Raw genomic sequence first — 22,413 nt, 5'->3', positions numbered from 1 at the left:
TTTCCTCCAGGCTCCAGGATGTCCAGGGCGCACGTCCGGACTCACGCGGCCTAAAATGAGCCACGAGAGCGGGTAAAATACCTCCGTGATGACCCCCAGAGGAAAAGTGTTTTTCCTCTCCAAATTCAAAGTATTTTCCTCCAGGCTCCAGGATGTCCAGGGCGCACGTCCGGACTCACGCGGCCTAAAATGAGCCATCGAGAGCGGGTAAAATACCTCCATGATGACCCCCAGAGGAAAAGTGTTTTTCCTCTCCAAATTCAAAGTATTTTCCTCCAGGCTCCAGGACGTCCAGGGCGCACGTCCGGACTCACGCGGCCTAAAATGAGCCACCGAGCGGGTAAAATACCTCCGTGATGACCCCCGGAGGAAAAGTGTTTTTCCTCTCCAAATTCAAAGTATTTTCCTCCAGGCTCCAGGGGCCACGTCCGGACTCAGGCAGCTGAGAATGAGGTCAACCTATCGTTCACTATGTACAAGTTGAATTTGTTCATGTTCAGTCTTGTGCAGACATAATTTTTGAAAAAATAAAATGGTTCCTTTTGGTGTGAAAGACTGTGTAGAACTACTTTTTTTCCCCTCAAAAAAATACTCAGGAATCGTTAGGAGAATTGACAATGGCATTGACATTGATAAAATCTTATCAATTCCCACCCCTACTGTAGTATTCATGTTTTCTCAATGGCTCACAGCACCCTCTATGGTTTCGTATGGAAGCCGAAAACAGAAAAATTAACCGCTTTCAAAAGAAATAACATTGGATGGAAGTTTCAGAGTGAGTGCAAAATGACATCCTTCCTTCTTTTTTTAATGTGCATCAATTTCTGATGAAAAGGAGGTCTCAGAGTGCAAAGGTCTTAATAACTGTTAACAAAGGGCAAAGATGAACTGGCCCTAGTTGTCAAAGATTGTATTCTAGTCAGATTAAATCAGTATTTTTTAATTTAAAGCTCAATAAATAAAATTGTTAGAACCCCTAAAAGCAGCTTTGCAGCTACAGCAGGTACATGACTTCAGTAGGGTCTGAGCTGTATTGATACTAACACATGATCTCAGCTTGTTTCTAAGTTAAGTTCCTTCAGAATACAGAGCCAGGCTGAATGACAATGAGAAAAAAATGTATCACATCCCAGCCTGAAGCCACCAGATAATAACAATAATTCAGCACTCCACTCCGGGTTAATGTTCATGGAAGGTCTCTATTTTATGGGTTGTTGCAGTAGTGTATTCTAGACATGCCTGCAAGAAGCAATGTGTCAAAAATGAAAAGATTCTGTGTTATCCAAATCACACAATCACACGCTTGAAAGCCAAGTAAGCATGACTGAACTTAACCATCTGTAAGGGCTGCAAATAAGACTCAAATTGAGTGTTCTTCATCCATTACTCTCCTAAATAGCACACCCAGGGCTGAAATGTCCATCTGCTTACAGTAAAGAGTTTAAAGTGGGAGGGGAAGTGTTTTCCTTGTTCTTCTATTCCTTTGAAGCAGCTACTTAAGTTAGCAACACAGGATTTTTTTTTTCTGGATAACGCTCCATACAAAAAGGTACAGAAACTTTGTTTTGGGTTTTGTCCGTTGCCTTGGCGTGCAGAAAGGCTCTAATTACAGGAAATTGTACAAGCTTTGGCGACTGTTGCTATGAAAAAGAAGTGCTGTAGTGCTTTCAAAAACTCTTCTTTGTTCAGTTTGGGCACAAAACACAGTCACATAGTTGCTAAAAGTACGATGTTTTTTTTTCAGGGTGGTGATAGCTCCGGTGCAACATTAGTGGTGGTGGGACAGAGTTTGGAACTTGGTGATTGGATGTTTCTTTACACCTGAGGAGTCATGGTGAGTGTCTCCCATTATATCAGCTTATGCCCACCTCTACATATGATGTGAAAAACAACTGACTCTAGAAATAATGTATAAAACACGTCAGTTTTTAACTAAAAGGGTGACCTATATCACACTCATGGGTGTCATACATTATATTGAGTTAGATCTGTATTCATTGACACTTTTGCCTTTGATGCTGCTTTAGGTCTTGGTGTCTACTTGTGTCTGGACTATGGACTTGATTCTTTTGAGTCCACAAAGACTCGCTTATTCTTATGGATGATGCTTTGTTCACTTGTTACTCATCATGTTTTTCCACTCCTTTAATTCAATTTATTTATTCATTTAATTATTTTATTTCCATATTTTTGGGGGAAGTTTGATTGTTGCAGCAACACAGACATAGTAGCAAGAGTAATAATATCAAGGATATTCAAGAGTAGTACAAGAATAAAGGAGTGCTAATAGAGAGTCAATTTAAATAAATTAGAAATAAAAATAAAATTAGATGAATACAAAATACAAATAAAAATTAATTTTAAAACAATGATTATTATGATTATTATTGTCATTATTATTATTATTAGTAGTAGTAGTAGTAGTAGTAGTATTTTATTACTATTTATTTTTGTTGAAATTTTCTTTTTATTTGGAGCGCACAGTATATAATACAATTTCTTTGGCATTTAACACCTCAGTATCACAGTCTTTCTTTAGTCCACTTCAAATATTTTCCATCGTATAATCACCCCCTTCCCTGGGAAGTGGGAAAGGGGATCGTATATGTCCATGTTGCCTTTCCAAGGTTTTTTGCTCTCAAGTCTTTCTATTGCAATAACATATAAAGAAAAGAACAGCGGAGCTTCCTTCTTGGGATTCTCAAAAATAAAACAAAATCAAGAGTAGCCAAAGAGAGCGGGCTGTCACAAAGTACAGATAGATTTAAGTGAAATCAGATCTTAGCGGTTTCACATACTCAGTCTATTTTGTCCAAATCCAGTAAAAGTTTACATGTTGCACTCTGAGGGAAAATTACAGTTTTTCCATAATGTGAATCTCGTACACAATATTAATCCATTCCTCAACTGTGGGTGGTTCTATTTTTAACCATTTTCTTGTTATGGCTTTTTTACTTGACATCAATAGTATACCACCAAGTCATTTTTTGTCATTAATATTCCAATTTTCAAACGATATATCACCCAGATAGTATTTTATTACTTTTATAGTAATGATGACATTATTATTATTATTATTATTATTATTATTATTATTGGTAGTAGCAGTAGTAGTAGTAGTAGTAGAAGTAGTAGTATTATCGTAATGCTAGAATTATTATTACTATTATTATTATTATTATTATTATTATTATTATTATTATTATTATTATAATCGTCATTAAAAAAAAACAAAAAAAACAAACAAAAAACGTATCTTTTACTCTTATGTCTTGTTTTTTTTAGCTATTTCAGGTGTCGGGTATTCTGTGGATGATGAGGATATTCATGTTTATTTGTGTTTGTGCATTTGCTTGATCAAACATTCAGAAAAATGTTTAAATAAATTTAAAAAAAACTAAAAAAAAGGTGGGTGACCTATAACTTGTATAACAAGTGTTGCATTGTATTGTATATGACAAACAGCTGATATTCATTCTGCAGTAGAACACAGGTAATAGCCTGATTCGATACATAGCCATTCACTCTGGTTATACAGCTGCACCTTCGAATGTGTGTGTTAATGTGAGTGTGTATTTACCTGTGCGGGGTCCAGGGGGTTAGGGAAGATGGCGCTGACCGGCCTCTCTCTCGGAGACAGACAGGCGTTCTCCCTGGAATGTTTGTGTTTCTCTGCCATCTGCGGTGAACCTGGAACCAGACGGTGTGAGGTATTAGAGGAGTAACGCACTCAGACACACAAACACTGGGAGAGCATGTGCGACACATAAAGGGACCAAATAGCAGTAAGGTGTTAGACTATTACCCACAAATACTGGCAATCTGGAATGACCGATCCCTCGTTCTCTCTCCAAGCCTCCCTGCCATTCTCTCAGCCTCGCTGGCTGCACAACATGATAAATGGCCTGCTTGTTTCGCACACACGCACGCACGCACGCACGCACGCGCGCGCGCACACACACACACACACACACACACACACACACACACACACACACACACACACACACACACACACACACACACACACACACACACACACACACACACACACACACACACACACCTTTCTCACTGCCTTACCTCCTTGGTTTGACTGGATGTTCACAACAGACAAAGAACACATGTAGCACACGCTCTGAGATAAACAAAAAGGCCCACACGTGCAGACGCATCCTCACTCACACCACTTCCCTTTCATCTGGTGTTAGTCACTGTATAGATCTTCATCTATTCGCCAACGTGGTGCCACTTGGAAGGCGATCATATGAGTATGAGATACCCATCACTGGCTCTCATTCAGATAACACACTCGCAATAACTCTCCCAAGTCTTTATGGGTAGACAGAGGCCACTTTTATAAGGGCGCCGCCTTCTGCCAGCAGCCTGCCAAAGGGGAGTGTATACGCTTCCATAAACGTCTTCATATATTCTTACCTTTTTTATGATGTGGATCAGGTTTGAAGAAGGAGAGATAAGCAGTCAGACGGAGGAGGCATTAGGTATTCACACTCCACTCCAGAGGAGGTTTGAACGGCTCAAGCTGGACTGGAGATCGTATTGAGAGATACTCCACAGCGCTGTAATCATCTCTTGCTTTCTCTTACGTTTTCACTGGATACATGTTTTATTTCAGCGGCTGCATTTGTCTCCACGTCACAGCAAGTTCCATTTTTCATCCTGGCTCATTTGGTATTCTCTCTATCTTCTCATTTCTTACTCCCTCTCTCTCTCCTCGTTCTCCTCCTCCGCGTGTCTCTAGCTGTTGTCTGACCTCTCTAACCTCACCCGGCAGGATTCCGAGAACACCTTGTCGCTAAAAAGGTCACAGGTCCGGGCCCCCGTGTCGGGTGTCCTGCTGAGGCCCTGTCTGCTTCATTTTGGATTGAAATATCAGCTAAGAGCCGACAGCGTGGAGCTTTGTAAAATGAGTCTCTTCTGAAAGAGAGTGAGTCTCACCTCTGGCACTGGACGGGGCAGAACTGGTGACGTTAGGCGAGGCAGAGTGGTTGGAGCTGAGACTTGAGGTAGACGGGCTGGGCTGTACGTGGGAAGACAACAATAACTACATCGTCACTTAGAAAAACAGAGTATCCCGGACATGCTTCACTTTTATACATCAAATAAATGAGCTTAATTTGTTGCGGGGCGATGAGGAATGTGTGAGTCTACGTGTTTCTGATGGATTCTGTTGTTTGCATTCGACCAAAGCGTGGAGGAATTTTGTTGATGTGGCAGTGGAGAGCTGTGCGTCATTCTGATGTCATTAGTTTTGTGTCGAACTCAGGAAAAAAATGTAATTTGGTGACAGTATCTGTTTTTGATGCCTCTACTGAGAGACATCAAAGTGGCATGAATCACTGAGGAAATGCAGCTTTTTTGCTTTTAACAAAAGAAATGTGCTTTGTCCAAAAGAAGAAAACAACAGCGCTCAGGACTTCATGTCTTATTTTCTGCTTCTTTTGAAGGAAAAGTTCAACATATTAGGAGACATACTTCATCTATTCTCATGTCTGTATTTTAAATATGAAGCCATGGCCTGAAGCTGGGTCAGCCTGGATTAACATAAAGACTGAACAAAGGCCACACAGTGTCTCACATTAGCAACCTCTTTAAGCTAATTTTTCAACACACACCTCGTAGCTTCAATGTTAACAGAAATCAAAGCATGAACACTCCCCGTGGGTTTACAGAGGTTGTGTCCTGGACTACTCTTAGCCCAGGGCAGTGACTCCTGCAGCCTTTGTCTGTTGCCTGGCAACATAAAATGACCTTAACACTAGCTTGAAGCTACACAGATACTGTCGACTGCCTCGATATAGACATGGAGTGTCAGAAACTTCTCAGTCTTAATAAAATGATTTCCTAAACTGTGCAAAGACTCTGTCACATGTCTGCCTGTTTGAGACGGCAGCAGCTTGTAACGTCACAGCGATCATGAATCAGATGCAGCTTCATTGATGCCTTGTGTGTTGACAAAAAATTATCTGGTTTCATCAAAAATTTTATTCATATTATGTTTAAACAGAATCTGATTGGGGCAGAATCAAATTAGAAAACATGCTATATCAGGTGTGAGATTCTGCTAATTCAGATGCTAATTAATAATATGTCAGAATGATAATCCTCATATTATTACCTCAGTCTAAGACCAGGACTGATCAGTGCCTGAGCCCAGCTGCTCATGTGGGCAATCTGAGGGCTCTAACCCAGTGTTTTTCAACCTTTTTAGAACAAAGGCACATTTAATACATTAAAAAAATCCTGAGTCACACCACCAACTAAACGTTTTACAAAATGACACATTTAGTCTCTCAATATATTGATCTATTTATCTGAGAGAGGGACTTTGGCTACTTCTATAACTGTGTCAGGGCGAAGCATCTCATTTACAATAGCTTTTTCAGGTAGTATTAATGTATCTGCCACAGTGTGTGGCTTTTTTGATTTGGCTACGAGTTCAGCTACTGAGTAGCTAGCTTTGAGAGCTCTCACAGACACTTTTGTAGTTTTTCTCATAAAAGTTGCCTTTTCCATCACCCATATTACTCTCTTCATCCGGGTTAGAATTTTGTCCATGACCCTGTTTGGAGTTTTCATTTTTCCTTTTCGAATATTTATCCATCGCTGTTGTACACCTACGTCTTGTCACATACACCTCTCACACGCATCATTAATTCTATTGTCTTAAATTAACAAGGTCATAAGTGTGCTTTTTTGCCACCCAGTGGGCAGGTAGCGCAGGTCAGTACATGGACAAGTATTTTATTACTCTGCCAGACACTACACTGCAGGCAAATTATTTTCAGTATATGAACAATATTTTTTTGGACTAATAAGTGAAATTTGATAATGTCCCACGGCACACCTGACGATCTATCACGGCACACTAGTGTGCCACGGCACAGTGGTTGAAAATCACTGCTCTAACCTATGGTGGTCCTGAAGTGCAAAACACAATGACAAATCAGGAAACCCAACATGTTTATATTGTGCCATGTTTTATGATTTGTAGTTTTTTTTCTGAGTCATTGTTTTTTTTTTCTTTTTGTTGTTTTTTTCAGATTTTTTTTGTGTTTTCTGATTTGTTGTTTGGTTTAGCACTTCAGGACCACTGTACTAACCTGTTCATTAGACATGGATGCTGGATTGAATTTCACAAACACTAACTACTAACACACATGGCTTAGGAGTGTGCAGTGTGAATCAGGGCATGGTGTCCCATGTTATTCACCAGAAGCTGTTAATACATACTATTTTCAAACTATTTCTAAGAACTTGAATCCACATTTTGTGGAATTCATCAAAACAAAAAAGTATAAAAAATCAGGTTTTATTAAAAGGATGCACCTTTAAAGCTGCTGTTGGTAGAAATGATGTAAAAAACGTTACTTTTTTTTCCTGCTGGTTTTGTTGGAGAAAAGGTCATAATACCCATCTGTACTCATCGGTAAGTGGAGTCATTTGAGACTATTGTGAAATCTCTGCGTTTTCCAATGCCTTTGTATCAAGCAATGTTATTATTCCCCTCGTTCCTGTTATGACGTTATCATAGCTAATCTCCAATCCTCTGTCCTGATTGGTTAAGGGGGGCACCTACTACATACTCCGATTGGTTATGAGTCCGGCACTATCATGACTGCACACGCCGATCTGTGTTGGGGGGCTAAGATGAAATCTGATTGAGAGGGATAGTGTTGACATTTGAAGTCCCTCTCTCTGAACAGATGTTTCCTTTGTGACTATCAACAGCAGCTTTAAGATCAGTTTTCTAAAAGTGTATCAAGTACTGCACTATTTGACAAGAGTAGAAAAAAATATTCATCGCAGAGTTTATAATCGAACCCTTAAAATGTGTTTCTCCAAGAGGCCGTGAGATTAAAGCCTGATTCTCTTAAGTGACTCACACGGCCTGTAACAGTGGACTGTTCTTGATCTACAGATTCAAGGCCATGATGTTAAAAATTACATCCTGATGGAATCAGCCAGATTCCCTGAAAACAGGCGTTTTCCTTTTTAAGTTTCTGTTATTCCAGGCCTGCCAGGTGCTGCAGACAGCTTGCCAGGAGTTTTTCAGCAGCTCTCTGAATTGGCCCAATCTAGTTTAGATTACTGCCCAACTCCAGCAAGCTCCCTGGACGGTCGGCACAAAGCATTGTGTCTTTATTTGATATAATCTAGCCAATTTGCTTGACTGGACCAAGCTCTAAACAAGCAGAGAAGACCGGAGAGAAAGAATAGAGTCGAATTTGTGTTCAAGTGATATCTGCAGGGGGAAGAAGGGTAATGAGTGATGTGGACAGCTGCCGTTAGAGCATTTGTGTGGCCTGTATTTGTGTAAGAAAAGGAAAGAGTGGATGATTACCTGCATGTTGAAAACTTCATCCGAACTCTCGGACTGCCCTGTGATATTACTGACTTCATTGGAGGCCTGAGATGACAGAGAGGATGAGGAGTAGCGGTTCACTGCAGGGTAGCTGAGGGGTCTGAGGAGGAGAGAAACACAGAGAGGTGATCATGGTGGCTCTAGTTGGGAGTAGAGAGACGGGTGATTCTTTTTTCGTTTCGTTCCCTTTTAGAGGTTTCACTCACCGGAAGAATCCAGCAGGAGTCCGACAAAAGCGAGAAGGGAGAAAAAAGACAAACAGAAATGGAAAATGTCAGATTTTGGGGGAGATTATCAATGCAGCAATCACAGCATTTCATCAAACAGTTGTCTGAAGAAAGGTAAAAGTTTAGAAGAAAGGTTAGATAACAAACACAAAGGGTTTAAAAAGAAGGGTAGAGTAAAAGACTTCAACAAAAAATGCTTAGAAATAGATGTAACGGGGTTTTATGTTGGCAAACGCAGCACAGAAACATAAATCAAAACTCAGTAAGTAAAACGCAAAATGTCACAAGGAGATTGAGGTGATGTGTGCGTCTGTGTCTTTCCGTGTGGCTGTGCCCCCTGGGAGCACACTGTGGAGGCAGAATGTCACAGGTAGACAGAGTGGCAGGGTCACTGAACACATCAAAACACACACACACCTTCACACACACAAACACGCAGCCGAGGCAGCGGCTGCACAAAAATATCCCTGTGGGTGCCAGCCAGCCAGCCACCTCCACTTTTTGTATGCCCAGATGGAGCCACACGGGTGAGGAACGGAAGGAAGGGAGACGAGAGAGAAAGCAGAGAGCATGGTGTTCGAGGTGAGGCAGGGACACAAGACAGTAAAAAAAAAAAAAAAAGGAGGTAAGATGAAGGGAGAGGCCTGCATTGAAGGGCACAGCATCAAGAGAAAGCAAATGAGGATGAGGCAGCAGAAATGTTAAAGTGAAGGAAAAGAGCTTTTTGGATGCTTTTTGACATTTCTAATCAAATATAAAGAAAAAATTCAGAGAAAGAGGTTTATAAAAGAAAGAAAAAATATCATTACCTCCGCCTGGTGACCCCTCTGCCAGCGTCAGGGCTGATGATGTTTGGCACAGAGTTCCTGCATGTTCGTGGACTCCCGTTGGTGAAGTGCACCGGGCTTGCGCGCACATAAGCAGGAAACTCCTGGGGTTTTAAATTGGAGGAGAGGTAGTGTACATGATTAAATGCTTCTCCGTGTCAGCAGGAGGTGCGTAAATAAAATGCACACAAATGCAGATGAAGGAAGTGTGTTTAATGAGGCGTGGCTTTCTCTTCTTCAGGGCCAACGGGGGTCATTCAGTCGGAAGTCTAAACACAGCGGTGGGTTCTTGTCGTCTCATAGAGAGTGAGAGGCGTACGGGGGGGTTTAATGATTTTAAGGAAAACCATTAAGACAAGATTGCAACTGCCTTTGTTTCAAACTCGTGCAGCCACTATTAATTAACTTCTGCCTAACTTCATATTTTAATCCCTCATGATTTACAAACAAGCAGCCACTGAAACATATCATTGAAGATGAACTGAAGGCCTACCTGTATGCCCAGACTGGACTTCATCAGATGGAACTGGTCCACCAGCTTCTTGTGCAGAGGTCTCATGTCCTGAGGGACGAACTTCTCATGCACAGCGAGGCCGTACTCCAGAATGTGAGCCTGCAGGAATAAGAAGGGGTTCACGAATTAGACGAGATGAGCACAAGCCAAGAGAGAAATAACCAGTCAAATAGACAGATTCTTTTTTTTTTTTTACACCTTTATTGATAGAGGAGAGGAAAGTGGATAGGGTAGGAAACCGGGAGAGAGTGGGGGAATGACACGGCCACAGTCTGAAGTCGAACCAGGGCCGCCCGCCATATGGGCGTGCAATTTAACCATTAGGCTATATCTGCGTCCAAACTGATTATTTTTCAACCATAACTTCATCTGAGCAAGATTCAACTTATTTTTCCCTTTTAAAAATAATTTTGAAGTTGACATATTTCATGATTTTCAGTCCAGCTAAACACAGTTATTTGTTAATAGAGTTTTCTTTAAAAACATGTCTGCATCTATTCTTTAACAACATAAAATACTGAAATAAAGAGACATTAAATAATGGGCTTTATCAGCAAGATTCATTGTATCATTTAGGTAAAAGTACAAGAGCTGGACCAATAAATTGTCTAAGAGTTTGTTCAGTTGCCATTATATTGGTATCATTGCATTTGTTGGTGGATAAATGAGAACAAAAGTGAAGACACATCTAGTTCATGGGACAAGTGTGTATGAGAGGAGTGAGAAGCTTACAGAATTAGAATTACAAGAATCCTGCACACTGTCCAAATTGCAATTTGCAAAAAAAAACAACTCTAATGGTAACCTTTCGGAACAAGACCTTCATCAGGCCAACATTGTTCAGAAACAGGCCAAGGAACTTAAAAAGCGTGTGGCTACTAGTCTCACTGCATCAGGTGTGGGCAAATCAACAAAATAGAAAAAAGACAAGCCTTTAACTAATGGTAAGAATAATAACTCCAAAAGAGAAGCAATCAGGCAATACATTGTAAATTAAACAATATGAATAAACAAAAGTAGAAGACTAATAATAAATCAAACGTTTAAAGACTGAACTTTTCAAATCTAATTATTTTTTCATCAGATCATTAACAGATACTTTCCTGCTGGTTCCCTCTCTCTGTAGTTCATTTTTTCCTCTTAAAGGGATAGTTCAGGGTTTTTTTAAAACAGGGGTTGTATGGGGTACTTGTCATTAGTGTGTGTGAGCCAAAGAGGGTGCCGGCCAGCTCAGCCTCATAGTTGAGAAAGCTCCCGGAGTACCAACCGCTACAGCTCTACCACATAGTTTGGCTAATTTGAACTCACTACAACCAAAGCACTGTCCTGGATATGTGAAAGCTACTGTACATTTTTTTTGAGTCTATTATTTACATTCTGCAATCATATAAACGTGGGCAGTGATTCTTCAAACGACTAGTTAAGGCATCTTATCAAAACATGTTTAAAAAACTGATGCAGGTCAGAACAAATACACACCATAACAATCTGATACCAATCTGCTCTATCAGCTACATTATTTGAACCAAATTTTCAAAGAGCTGAGTTATAATGTAGTAGCATTTAGGACAAAATGACACAGTGTTATGAATAGTATTGTACAATGACAAAACAAGGCCTTGAGTTGAGAGGGCTGTACCGTGAACTTTACAGCTGAGTACTTGGTAGATTTCTGTTTCATAATAGAGGATACAAATGCTGTCAGGTATAAAGTGGCTTTCTTGTGTTATAGATCTTTTTAATCTCTTTCTTTAGGATGTAAAATAAAAGGTATAAACAGCTGTGGAAAACAATGAGAGATAACTGCAACAATCTCTTCTTCTCTGGTTCTGCTGTTCAAAGGTTTGTGCTTTTTTCAGTTTCAGTTTTTCAGACTGTGAACAAACAAGTTCATATTCATTGTCAAACAGCAGAATACTAATGTTTCAACTTGAGAGGAGTTCAGGAATCATTATTCGGTGGAAAAACACTGATTTTAAATCACACTTTAGGTATTTCACATTGCCATCGGGTGAAGTTGTGCCACCCTTGATACAAAAAATTAAAGCAGCTCAGATTTGTTTGATGACTGGTCGGGTGATCACCAACTCAGCCTCTCATTAAGTAATGTAGGGATGCTGATGTAAAGATATACTTGAAGCGGTCTCGTCCATACACACCTGTTCAAACATGAGCTCCCTCAGTCGACCAATCTTCTCTCCATCCTCGGGGTGATTCATAATGTAGTCCTTCACGAAAAAGGCCTGCAAGGAGGCAAAATGCAGAACATCTGTTATGCACACACCAGGAGTTTGAAGCAGTTGGCTTTCTGCACTGCGGTGTTACCTGAATCCCCCGCTGGGCTGACACAGTGAATTAGTGTCCACATGTTTTTTTTGTTGAATCCCTTAAAATAACATTCAGCAACAAACTGAGATGATAACCAAACAGAGAGAACCAACATCCGGCCCGGGCTGAGTGTAATACTCCTTGCTGGGCTTTTGTGCTGCCGTGATATTAATATCAAGTTCAGGGACCAGAAGAAAAGTACACAACGGATAAAAATAGATAAATACTCAGCCAGATGGATGTAAGTAAGTGGAATCAAAGGATTGATTTGACTTTGATTTAAGGGCCGATCCGGTCTCATATTTTAAAAGCTGCTTTTTTCAAATCACATTTATTAAAGCTCCTACTTTCTGTTATAGATCATGTCTCTTCTAAAATATCAAACCTCTTGATTAGGACTTACAAACGCAGCTTTTTATCCGCTTTCCAAGAAATTTCCTTCAGAAATGCCACTCAAAAGAGAAACAGATCAGCTGCTAAAACTGCCCCTGTCTGCTTTGAAGGGTGATAACCATTCCTCTCGTCGCATCCATATATTTAACGTCAGCTCTGTGTTGTTTACAATGCCATCAACACTTGTGATGTGTCTACAGATTATAGTAAATCCTTTTCAATCAGCCTCAGTGTACACAAAGAGGGGAGACGGCGAGCCGATGAAAGACCCGACTCATAATCTGCTTTCAAATCTGCCACAGAGGGAAACACATGCGGCAAAATGCGAGAAATGAAAAGGTAAAGGGGGATTTCACAAAAAAAAAAAAAGATCAGCGGGGGCTCCTCTCTGAAGGACTCGGCTGTTTATCTCCAAAGAGACAGAGGCAGATACAGCTGGAGAGAAAGGATGCTCAATGCAGCTTCAATGTGACAAACACTGATCGCTCTGATGTGATTATGACATGCAGTGTATGAATCCATGAGAAAAAAACAAACATCAGATCAGTCTCACTCCCAGGAGGATTGGATTCAGCACACATTATTAAGCTTTTTATGCAAAAGTGCAAAAGTAGTACTTATAAAATGAGTGCTGCTTCTTTTAGCACACATTTTCCAGCGAAGAACCTTCTGGAAAAAGCACCAAAAGTAATCAATAATCTTCTACCAATGATGGAAACTCCTCGTCGGGCTGCAGGGAGTGAGACCTCGCCATGGAGCGGCTCGGTTAATCATTAAAAAAAGTCCAATTAGAGATGGAACACGGAGAGGAGGGGGGGGCATAAATCAGGCGGCATTCCTCCTCAAGGGTTCACACTAAAGCAATAAATCTGAATATTAATAATGACAATTTCTCCTTCATTTGTAGCTGAGCAAATTGCACAGCTGTCAATCGGCATTACGCTGGGAAATTAATAGATTTATGGCGGTCCTTCTGTCGGGCTGCTGCATGCAATAAAAACCGGAGTGTCGATATACTATGTGGTGGTGTGTTGCCACAGAAAGAGACTCATCTGTGTTGAGTTCGTGCAAAAAAATCGAAGTGTGTGTCACTTTTTATTATGTTCGGTTTGAAGACGCGAATTGGAAAAGGGTGAGGAAAATGTGCGCTTTAAAGAATCCATTTATACAAATACAAAAGTATCTCTAAGCACGCCGACGGTCCTATAGAAGGGCTGCTCTGCTCCCTCTATAAGTTTACTGAAGCTGAAAACATTACCTATGCTTTCAACAAAATAATGGCAGTAAAGGTGGAAAGCACTTGAGCGACCCTTGCCTTTTGTTGCCATACCTTCAACCTTAATAGTCCACTTCCACGCGGAGGCACGCTCATCTGCACAAACCCAATAAACCCTTTCAAACACACACATGCAGAGGCAGTGTATCGCAACACACACACACAGATGCATGCACAAACTTGAGTACACATGCTGTTGGGAAAAGAGTGGTTGCTATGCGACACAGAGCGAGTCGGTGAGTCCACTCGGTTTGTTGAGGGTGAAGCTATTTTTCTTGAGTACATTTGTAGATGTCTATTATTTCTGTTGAGCCCTTAGTTAAGAAATCATCCTGTGCTTTTACCCTGCAAATGGCTACAACAAAGAGACGCTATTAGATGCAGGAGATCCCAGTTTTCCTCTTCTAATGTATGTGTGTGTGTCAGTCCAGCTTCTGAGTGTAATGTAGCAGCTGCATAAACACTCCCCTCTCATTCATCCAGCCATTATTAGCCATCCAGCACTCTATAATCTTTCCTCCCACTCCTCTATCTGCCATCCTTTGACCCTACCCCTCTTTCTCCTCACATTCATCCTTCCGTCCCTTGACCCAACCCTCCATCCATTTACCCTTTTCTTCATAACCTTTCCATTTCATTTTCCTTTTTCCCCATCCCCTCCCTCTCCTTCATCATCCATCCAACCAATCCATCCGTATTATCCGTCAAACCTTCACCGGGGCCGTTCGCACATCCATCCATCTGTTCGTGCGCTCCTCCCTCTGCAAAACGCTCCCTGTCCATACATCTCTCCCTCTAGCTCTAACCCACCTTCATGCATCATTAGGAAATCTATATGTCATTGCTTCTCACTCCTGCCTTCCTGTCCTGGTCTCTTAAAAAAAAAAAAAAAAAAACTCAACCATCATCCTCCCATCTATCCGAGCGTGTACCTCTTGGTAGCGGGCCAGCCCCCCGTTCACGGCGGCGTCGATGACCCCGTTGAGGCACATGGTGAGGGGGTTGATGTTCTGCATCTGCCGGCTCTGACACTGCGTGATCAATGTGCGGAGCTGCAGGTTCTTGTTCTCAATCACCTCGATGGCATTCTCCAGCGGGCTCACCTCCACCTGGGAAGGAGAAGGCGGAGAAGAAGAATTAGGAGTTTTTAAGGGCCCATTTCTTCTGTGGCTCTGTGGGGAGCTTTTTAAAGTTTGAACAACGGAAGGTGAAGTTAGAAGGAGGGAGGAGGGAGTCTGAAGAAGTTGGAATCACTCAGGGGTGCACTGAAAGCAAAAAAGGGTACTGTGGGAAATGAAGTGTTTGGGTTTGGTACCTACTAGGGTCCAAAAATCTTCAAACATTAGCCTTTAATACCTTTATTTTGACAACTGTTTTAATGTATCGCTTGCAGGTTTCACAGTTTGTTGAAACAATATTCTAAAACTCTTTTGCACTAATTTTATTCACTCATTTGGTGTTTTGAGTTTATTTTTTTTTTTTCACCAAAAGTGAACTTTCAGACACTTTGAGAAAGCAGAAAAATTAGCTGTAAACATAACACTCATATAACCATATTTTGAGTTAATGTGTAAAGCTTGTTAGCAAAAAATGCTTATTTATGCATCACGCAGAATGTTAAATAATGTTAAATCTGTTGATAAATGAAGATAAAATGTTAAACTTTAGCTTTTCATTTGGAGTGACGGTTCTATCATCCGCTAAATGCTGCAAAAATGTTGCAAAAAACATGATTATAGTAGCTTTGAGTATAAAATATGCACTGTATTGTTGCAAACACACAAATAATTAGTATACAGTAACTGTATTCTAAACTCATAGATGCAGAGAAGAATTCTTCCCTTCATCCTGCATTTCTCCTCCCCCTTCTTTCCTTCCTTCCCTGCACAAAGCTTAATCCTCCTCCTAATGGAGCTTTTGCCAGGTCTGTATTTTATATGCTATTGCACCGCAAAACCATAGCAGAATAACATTGGGTTTAAAATCCACAATTTCACACCACACTCAGCAGCTATGTGCTGAAGAATATGTGCTTAGACCAAAAGAGACAGACTCTGTGTTGTGTTTTGCATACGGCGGACAAAACAGCATTTGAATTCCTCCCACTCCCCTTAGGGTCTGAATGAGAAGATCCAACAATGAAAGATTTAAAGGGGGTTTATGCGCAATGGAGCCGTATCAAATGTGACAGTGATTTCAGGCTAAGAACATGGAATAAGTGTTGTCCGATTTATCTAAAAAAATGGACACGTTGGTCATCAAAGCAAAGCAATTTGAGCTTTAGCACAACTTCAAAGCGGTCAGATAAAGGAAACAAAATGCATCGAATAGCCTCAAACGCATGACCCAAGTAATGACTGGGATCAATACTTTGGTATTGGATCGCAGGACTCTAAATTGCAAGCTGAAAAATAAAAGTATATTACAGTGTTACAGTGAGGGAGGAGTGTGTGTGCTGCAGGTATGTCTTCATGCTTATTTCATCAGTCACACTCACCAGCTCTCTCTTATCCACTTCAAACCAGCGGGAGATGCCTGGAAGACTCTGCACCAAAGTCAGGGTTGTCCTCTCCACCCACAGGCTCTGCATTAACAAACATCAAGTCATGAGTGGAAGCTGATTGCTGAGCACACTTGTGGAAAAAAAAAATCCATAGCTGCTTATGCTGGATGCACGTATGTACTTTATCTCTAGCAGATGGCACACGATTTAATTGGCGGAACATAGCTTTGAGTAAAAACATGTTGAGTGCACCTACTGCCAAGTATCCACTTGTAGGTGTAGGTCAGATGTCAATTCTTATATCTCCTATCATCATTCATGTTCGGGCACTTACAGTGTCAGCTGGTGTGTTTGTCAATATGCCAACATCCCACAAGGTCACACTGACAGCACATAAACTGTGGAAACTCTAGCACTCACTGCAGGCTATTAACATAATAGATTCCCAGAACAGTGAAGCGACTACAGAAACGTTAGCACTGTGTTTGTTGTTAAGAAATAAAATGTTTACTATATTTTTATTTTGTTTGTTCTTTGAGGTTTTTTTTTTTTTATCAAGGTTCCACTTGAAAACTTTTGTTGGAGATTTTTTTTACTGAGGATTCAACTATTATTATTAATTTTATTTATCATTTTCACTATTTTTATTATTATTATTATTATTACTATTACTATTATTATTATTATTATTATTATTATTATTATTATTATTATTATATACATTTTCATTTTAAAAGCACATATATATAATTTTTTTTGGGGGGGGGCATTGGTGGCCTAGCAGTCTAAACGCTCCTCATACAGAGGCTACAGTCCTCGTCGCAGAGGTTACTGGTTCGCCCCCCCGCCACGACCATTTGCTGCATGTCTCCCCCTGCTCTCTACTCCCCACATTTCCTGTCTCTCTGCAGCTGTCCTATCAATAAAATGAAAAAATAATAATGATAAAAATAAAGTATATATTTTTAAGTGTATTCATTTAATTATTTCAATTTATATTTTGTATCTTTAAGCAACAGAAGAAAAGATTAGTCATCAAAGTAAGAGTTTCAGTTCAACTTCTTCAACATTCTAACATTAGCCATGCTAGCCAGTCACATATCAGAAAATGTCATTACATTGTCAGACTTCTGATCCTGATACAGACATGTTTGGTTTTTTTTTGTTCCTGCAGGGCATGTCAGGATCAAGGTACAGCACCATTTAATTTATTTCAAGCTTAATTTAGATCCAATAGTCTTGCTCAAGGACACTCCAGCAGAGCAGATGAGTCCTGACATGCTATATCGATCGAGGGTCCTTAGGTTGAAGAGGGGTCCACTGACACACTACAAAACCTCACTGCCCTTTATTGATTTCCTGCTTTTTAAGGCCAAGAAAAACCCACCTGAACACCTCTTTGAAAAAAAGAACATGTATTACAGTTTAAGAGCAGGAAGTTGAAAGGAAGATCTGAGGAAAATGAAAGTCTTGACCTTTCTGAGAGCTTTTTTTTTTCCCACCTGGTAGATAGGAACTTTGTTGAATTTTGGAACAGCTTTCCCGCTGACTTTATTATGACTGATCACACCATATCCTGGCTGCTGTGTACCCTTGTCCTCATGCAAAAGTTTATCATCCACAACTCCCACTTGAGACCAGAGACACTCAGCCCTGATGGAAATGAGATATCTAGATTCAATTTGCCCAAATAGTTTTGATGGAGCTGAGATGAAATGACTGCATGGAGCATGTGTATATATATGTCTCCATGCTGAATATTTATGAGCGGAGTATCAGGGTCTGTTTGGCATGTGTATGTGTTTAGAGTGCGTGCAATGCGTGTATAATTAGTGATACTGAGGTCATGATGAATAAAACATGTGCTACACACAGTCTTCTACCTAGGTGCCGGGGAAGATGAAGCTGTTGCGCTTTGGTTTGCTGTGGAAAAATGCTAATAATTGTAAATGTATAACCTTAAACTCCGAAATATTCACAGGAAAGTAGTTTTCTTCATAATTATTTCATACCACATGACATTTTTCAAGTACTTTAGATGCCCCAGAGGGCCATATGTGCAGCGTTGATATGCTTAGTTTCATACCTCTTCAAAAAGTTAACACATTTACAGAGCATACAAGAGTATAAACGCATCAATGTGGGGTAATTCTGCTTGTGTGGTGAGCTTGTGTCTTAATCAGTCTGTCTAGAGAATTATCCTTTTTCTTCTCCCCGTACCTTGAACTCATTCTCCTTGTCTTTCGTGCCCTTGTGGAAAGGCCGGTCGTATCTGAACCTCCAGATGTGATTGAACTTATAGAAGCTTTTGATGTTGTCAGGCACTCCATCTCTCTGCAGTACATCCTGACTCTCCGGGATGGGTGTTACAGCGTAGATCTGCAGGTCTGGAGGCACCGGAAGTTAAGGCAAGCGCAAGAGAGAGAGAGTGACAAGAGAAAGCACTAAAACGGAGAGGAAAATCTTCCAAGACTTGGAGGAACACGAGAGTGCAAAGTTGTTTACCGGATGGTTAAGTGTGTGTTTGAGGTTTACGGCACTTTCTTGTGTTGTACTGATGCGCAATGCACCACACATGTATTTACATGCAAATGTGAAAGGCACATAGTGTAGGATACATGAAAAGGGGACTACATAATACCAAACTTCAAACCCAGGATGACACATAATACTACAAACAAAGATAACACATGGTTGCAAAAGCAGCAATTTCTCTGTTTCTTAAAAACAAGTAATTTCGGACAGATAAGTGTATCGGCCCTTTTGCCTTTTCATACTGCTTACAACCCCCAACAAGTAGTCAAACACGCTCTAAACACAACAACACACATCTTCCTTGTGCACAATCAATGCACTCAAACCACAAAGAAGAACACAGAGGCAGAGGAAAAAAAGAAAAAAAAGGTCTTTCATAAGAAAACAACAAAACAAGAGTTGTCACTGTGAGCAAGAGGAGGAGGATAAAGAAGCGGGAAGTGGTTCAGTGTTTTTTTGTTCGCCGCTCATCTTCACCTTCATCAGCGGTTTCGAACAGCTACTGTACATACATTCATATGCATGAGTGTTTGCAACACGGATATACAGATGGGTGAGAAAGACTCACATTGATTAGCGTTATGAGAGAATAACACAGGAAGTGCAGCAATTTATTCAGAGCATCTCTGTTCCTGTCATGCTGGGGAGCACACATCGTGTCACATATCAGGGTGCGAGCATACAGATTACATTCATACGAGAGAAAAGAAGGCGATTCAGATGCATTTACAGCAATGCACCAGAGATTCAAAGTCTCAGGAGCTACTTTAAGTAATAAAGTCTCAGTATATTTCTGGAGAGGTCTAAAGAACTGTAAAGATCAGGCAGTTACGTCTGCTGATTTGTGGAAAACCTCCCCTCTCTAGAACAGTATACTGTTTTTTTTACCTATTCACACATCACTTGCAAATCTGCATGAAGAACTGTTTTCTTTTTGCCAAATCTAATGCTTTCTTTCCCCTTTTTTTAATGCAACATATCTTGGTGTATAATAGTGGAAGTTAAAGCCACTTCTTCCACAGGGTAGCAAATATTTAAAGCTCTGGTAAGGAACATTTGGTTTGTGTTGATTTTGGCGCCCCCTGTGGACAAAGCTGTATTCCTGTGCTAAGTATGCCCCGAATATTTTATTTTTCTTATGCAAAATACCCCTTGATGATTTTCTGTGGAAAATGTTTAAAAAGGCTGTTTTCGCACATGACTGTTAATCCATAGAGTGTATAAAATATGGACGTAGTATCCGTCACGTCACCCATCTGTTTCTGAAGAGCTGTTTTGAGGCCAATCATCGGCGGCAGCCATATTGCTGCTGTAGTACCAGTGTGACGTAAAGAGGCGGGCTTTGAGCCTCCTAGCCATCAGCTGCAGTGTTCCCGCAGTCAGCTGTGCCGCTCATTGGAAGACTGGTATTCTCAATATCTTCAAAATTGCTGCGTTAGAAATAAATTCACCCCCGTACAGTGACAGTAGATCGAGAAATTAGCTATCTAGACTACACACGTCTTTTGTACCAGGCTGTAAACATGTTTATTTCTGCTGTAAAGATCATCTTTTTCCCATTCATGCGTATGTGACTTCCGGTACTTCCGGAGCCAGCCTCAAGTGGATCCTCGATGAACTGCAGCTTTTAATACTTCCGCATTGGACTCATATTTTTAGACCGGAGGTTGCTGCTTGTCTTAATCATATGACACCTACCCTGCAGCAGCAGTTTCAAGCATTAAAAACAACTATGTAAAAATAGCTAATCTTTATCCTGATAGTCTTGTTTGCTTTTGAAGCACATATAGAGGCATTAACATGAGTTGCAGTCTGTTTCATGACAAGGTAAAAACTCCTCACAGGAGCTTTAATCACGGGGCGGCAACATATCAAGATAGTCAAACGACTTAATGCTCTGCTGCGCGTAAATGTAGACTCGAACATCTTCAGGCTCATCCTAAATTTCTTGTTCAAAAACATTTCGAACTGGGATCTCTTTGGAGTCAAAGAAAGCCTATGAACCATAGACTGTATAAATAATGGACGTAGTATCCGTGACGTCACCCATCTGTTCCTGAGCGCTGTTTTAAAGCCAATCAACGGCGGCAGCCATATTGGAAATGTGGAACTCAACCAGGCAGAGTGTGACGTCAAGGGGCAGAGTTTGAGCCTCCTAGCCAACAGCTATGTGTTCCCGTCCGGGAGTCAAATCAGTCATGTCCTTATTTGGGCAAAAACTCGGAATCTTAATATCTTCTGAACCGTCGCGTTAGAAAAAAGCCCCCGCCCCCACAGTATGTGCCGATAGAGAAATTAGCTACGAAGAGCCAAGCCGTTTTTTTAATCATGCTGTAAACATGTTTATTAATGCTGCAAATATCATCTATTTTGAATTGGTGTCTATGTGGTTTCTGGTCAGTCTGCAGCCAGCCTCAAGCGGATTCTGAATGTATATTGCACTTTATAACACTTCAGCATGGGCTTCATAGTTTGAGACCGGAGGTTGCCGCTTGCTATGAACCCAATGAGTACTTTTTAAATATCCTTATTCTAGAGTCACATCATATCTGTCTTTTTTCTTCCTGTGTCTGTATGAAGATCAAAAGTAGTGTGAATATTCAAACAAAGCTCCAATATTGTACTTCACTTACTGCCTCTTGTTAAGCTTATTAAAACAACTGAAGATGACAGACAGACCCAAGATGATTGTCAACATTTGTATCATTTTGAAGTGCCTTTCATCTTCATTATAGCGATACAGACAACTCTGTTTTAAGTGGAGTATTAAAAAAAACACTGTGACAATTCAGCTCTTTGGTTTGTGTCCCGGTATACGGATGTACAAATCTTGTTTGATAGTGTATTTTTAGAAGACATCCTTATACTCTATGTAATATGCAATATGCAATATAAGAAGCGTGTGTGCGTTCCTGTAAATGTGCCTTTGATAATGACAAGAAAGAGACGAGGTGAGAGGAAGAAGGAGGTACAGTGTGTGTGTGAAAGTGTGTTCCTCATTACAGGCAATTTTGCAAGCTAAGTGTGTGTGAGGCGTACAAAAGTGTCTGCTCTGTGTTGTTGTTTTTCCACATTTCCACACATGCCTGATCAGAATGCGTGATCCACACCTGTTTGTGGCTGAATTTTGCATTTCCAAAGGATACACTGAGCCTCAGCCTGGTATATGGTCTGGTCTGGCTGGTTGACGTGCTGCATGGCGATGGCGTGGGGAAACTCGTTGAGCATCCGCTGCTGGAAAGCCTCCAGCCTCTCGTAGTCATGGCCGCGGCACACAAACTCCTTATTCTGCACAGAGAGCAGAGTGAGTGTGGGGTTAGTTTGACATCTAGTGGTTGCATTGTGTAGCTGCAGCTTTCACTGCAAACCCCTTACCAAGGACAGCGCCTGTTACATCATTAAATGGCATTGAATAAGAGTTGCT

The 22,413-nt window shown here is 40.7% G+C and overlaps 1 protein-coding gene across 2 annotated transcripts in view; it reads right to left on the bottom strand.

Annotated features, from left to right (window-relative positions):
• The window catches only part of dock4b (dedicator of cytokinesis 4b), a 170,271-nt gene that overhangs the window by 13,102 nt on the left and 134,756 nt on the right, over positions 1 to 22,413 (bottom strand). For both annotated transcript variants that reach the window (XM_034673952.1, XM_034673953.1), the window contains exons 39-48: positions 22,136 to 22,277; positions 18,675 to 18,841; positions 16,449 to 16,535; positions 14,884 to 15,060; positions 12,114 to 12,197; positions 9,934 to 10,053; positions 9,423 to 9,544; positions 8,366 to 8,477; positions 4,960 to 5,041; positions 3,581 to 3,690 (exon numbers count right to left, since the gene is read on the bottom strand). In XM_034673952.1, coding sequence (XP_034529843.1) covers positions 3,581 to 3,690; positions 4,960 to 5,041; positions 8,366 to 8,477; positions 9,423 to 9,544; positions 9,934 to 10,053; positions 12,114 to 12,197; positions 14,884 to 15,060; positions 16,449 to 16,535; positions 18,675 to 18,841; positions 22,136 to 22,277 — 1,203 coding nt within the window. The remainder of the gene's footprint in view (positions 1 to 3,580; positions 3,691 to 4,959; positions 5,042 to 8,365; positions 8,478 to 9,422; positions 9,545 to 9,933; positions 10,054 to 12,113; positions 12,198 to 14,883; positions 15,061 to 16,448; positions 16,536 to 18,674; positions 18,842 to 22,135; positions 22,278 to 22,413) is intronic.

This window comes from Notolabrus celidotus, chromosome 21 (assembly GCF_009762535.1).
Source record: "Notolabrus celidotus isolate fNotCel1 chromosome 21, fNotCel1.pri, whole genome shotgun sequence".
NCBI lineage: Eukaryota > Metazoa > Chordata > Actinopteri > Labriformes > Labridae > Notolabrus > Notolabrus celidotus.
This window is presented reverse-complemented; position numbering and strand designations above follow the sequence as displayed.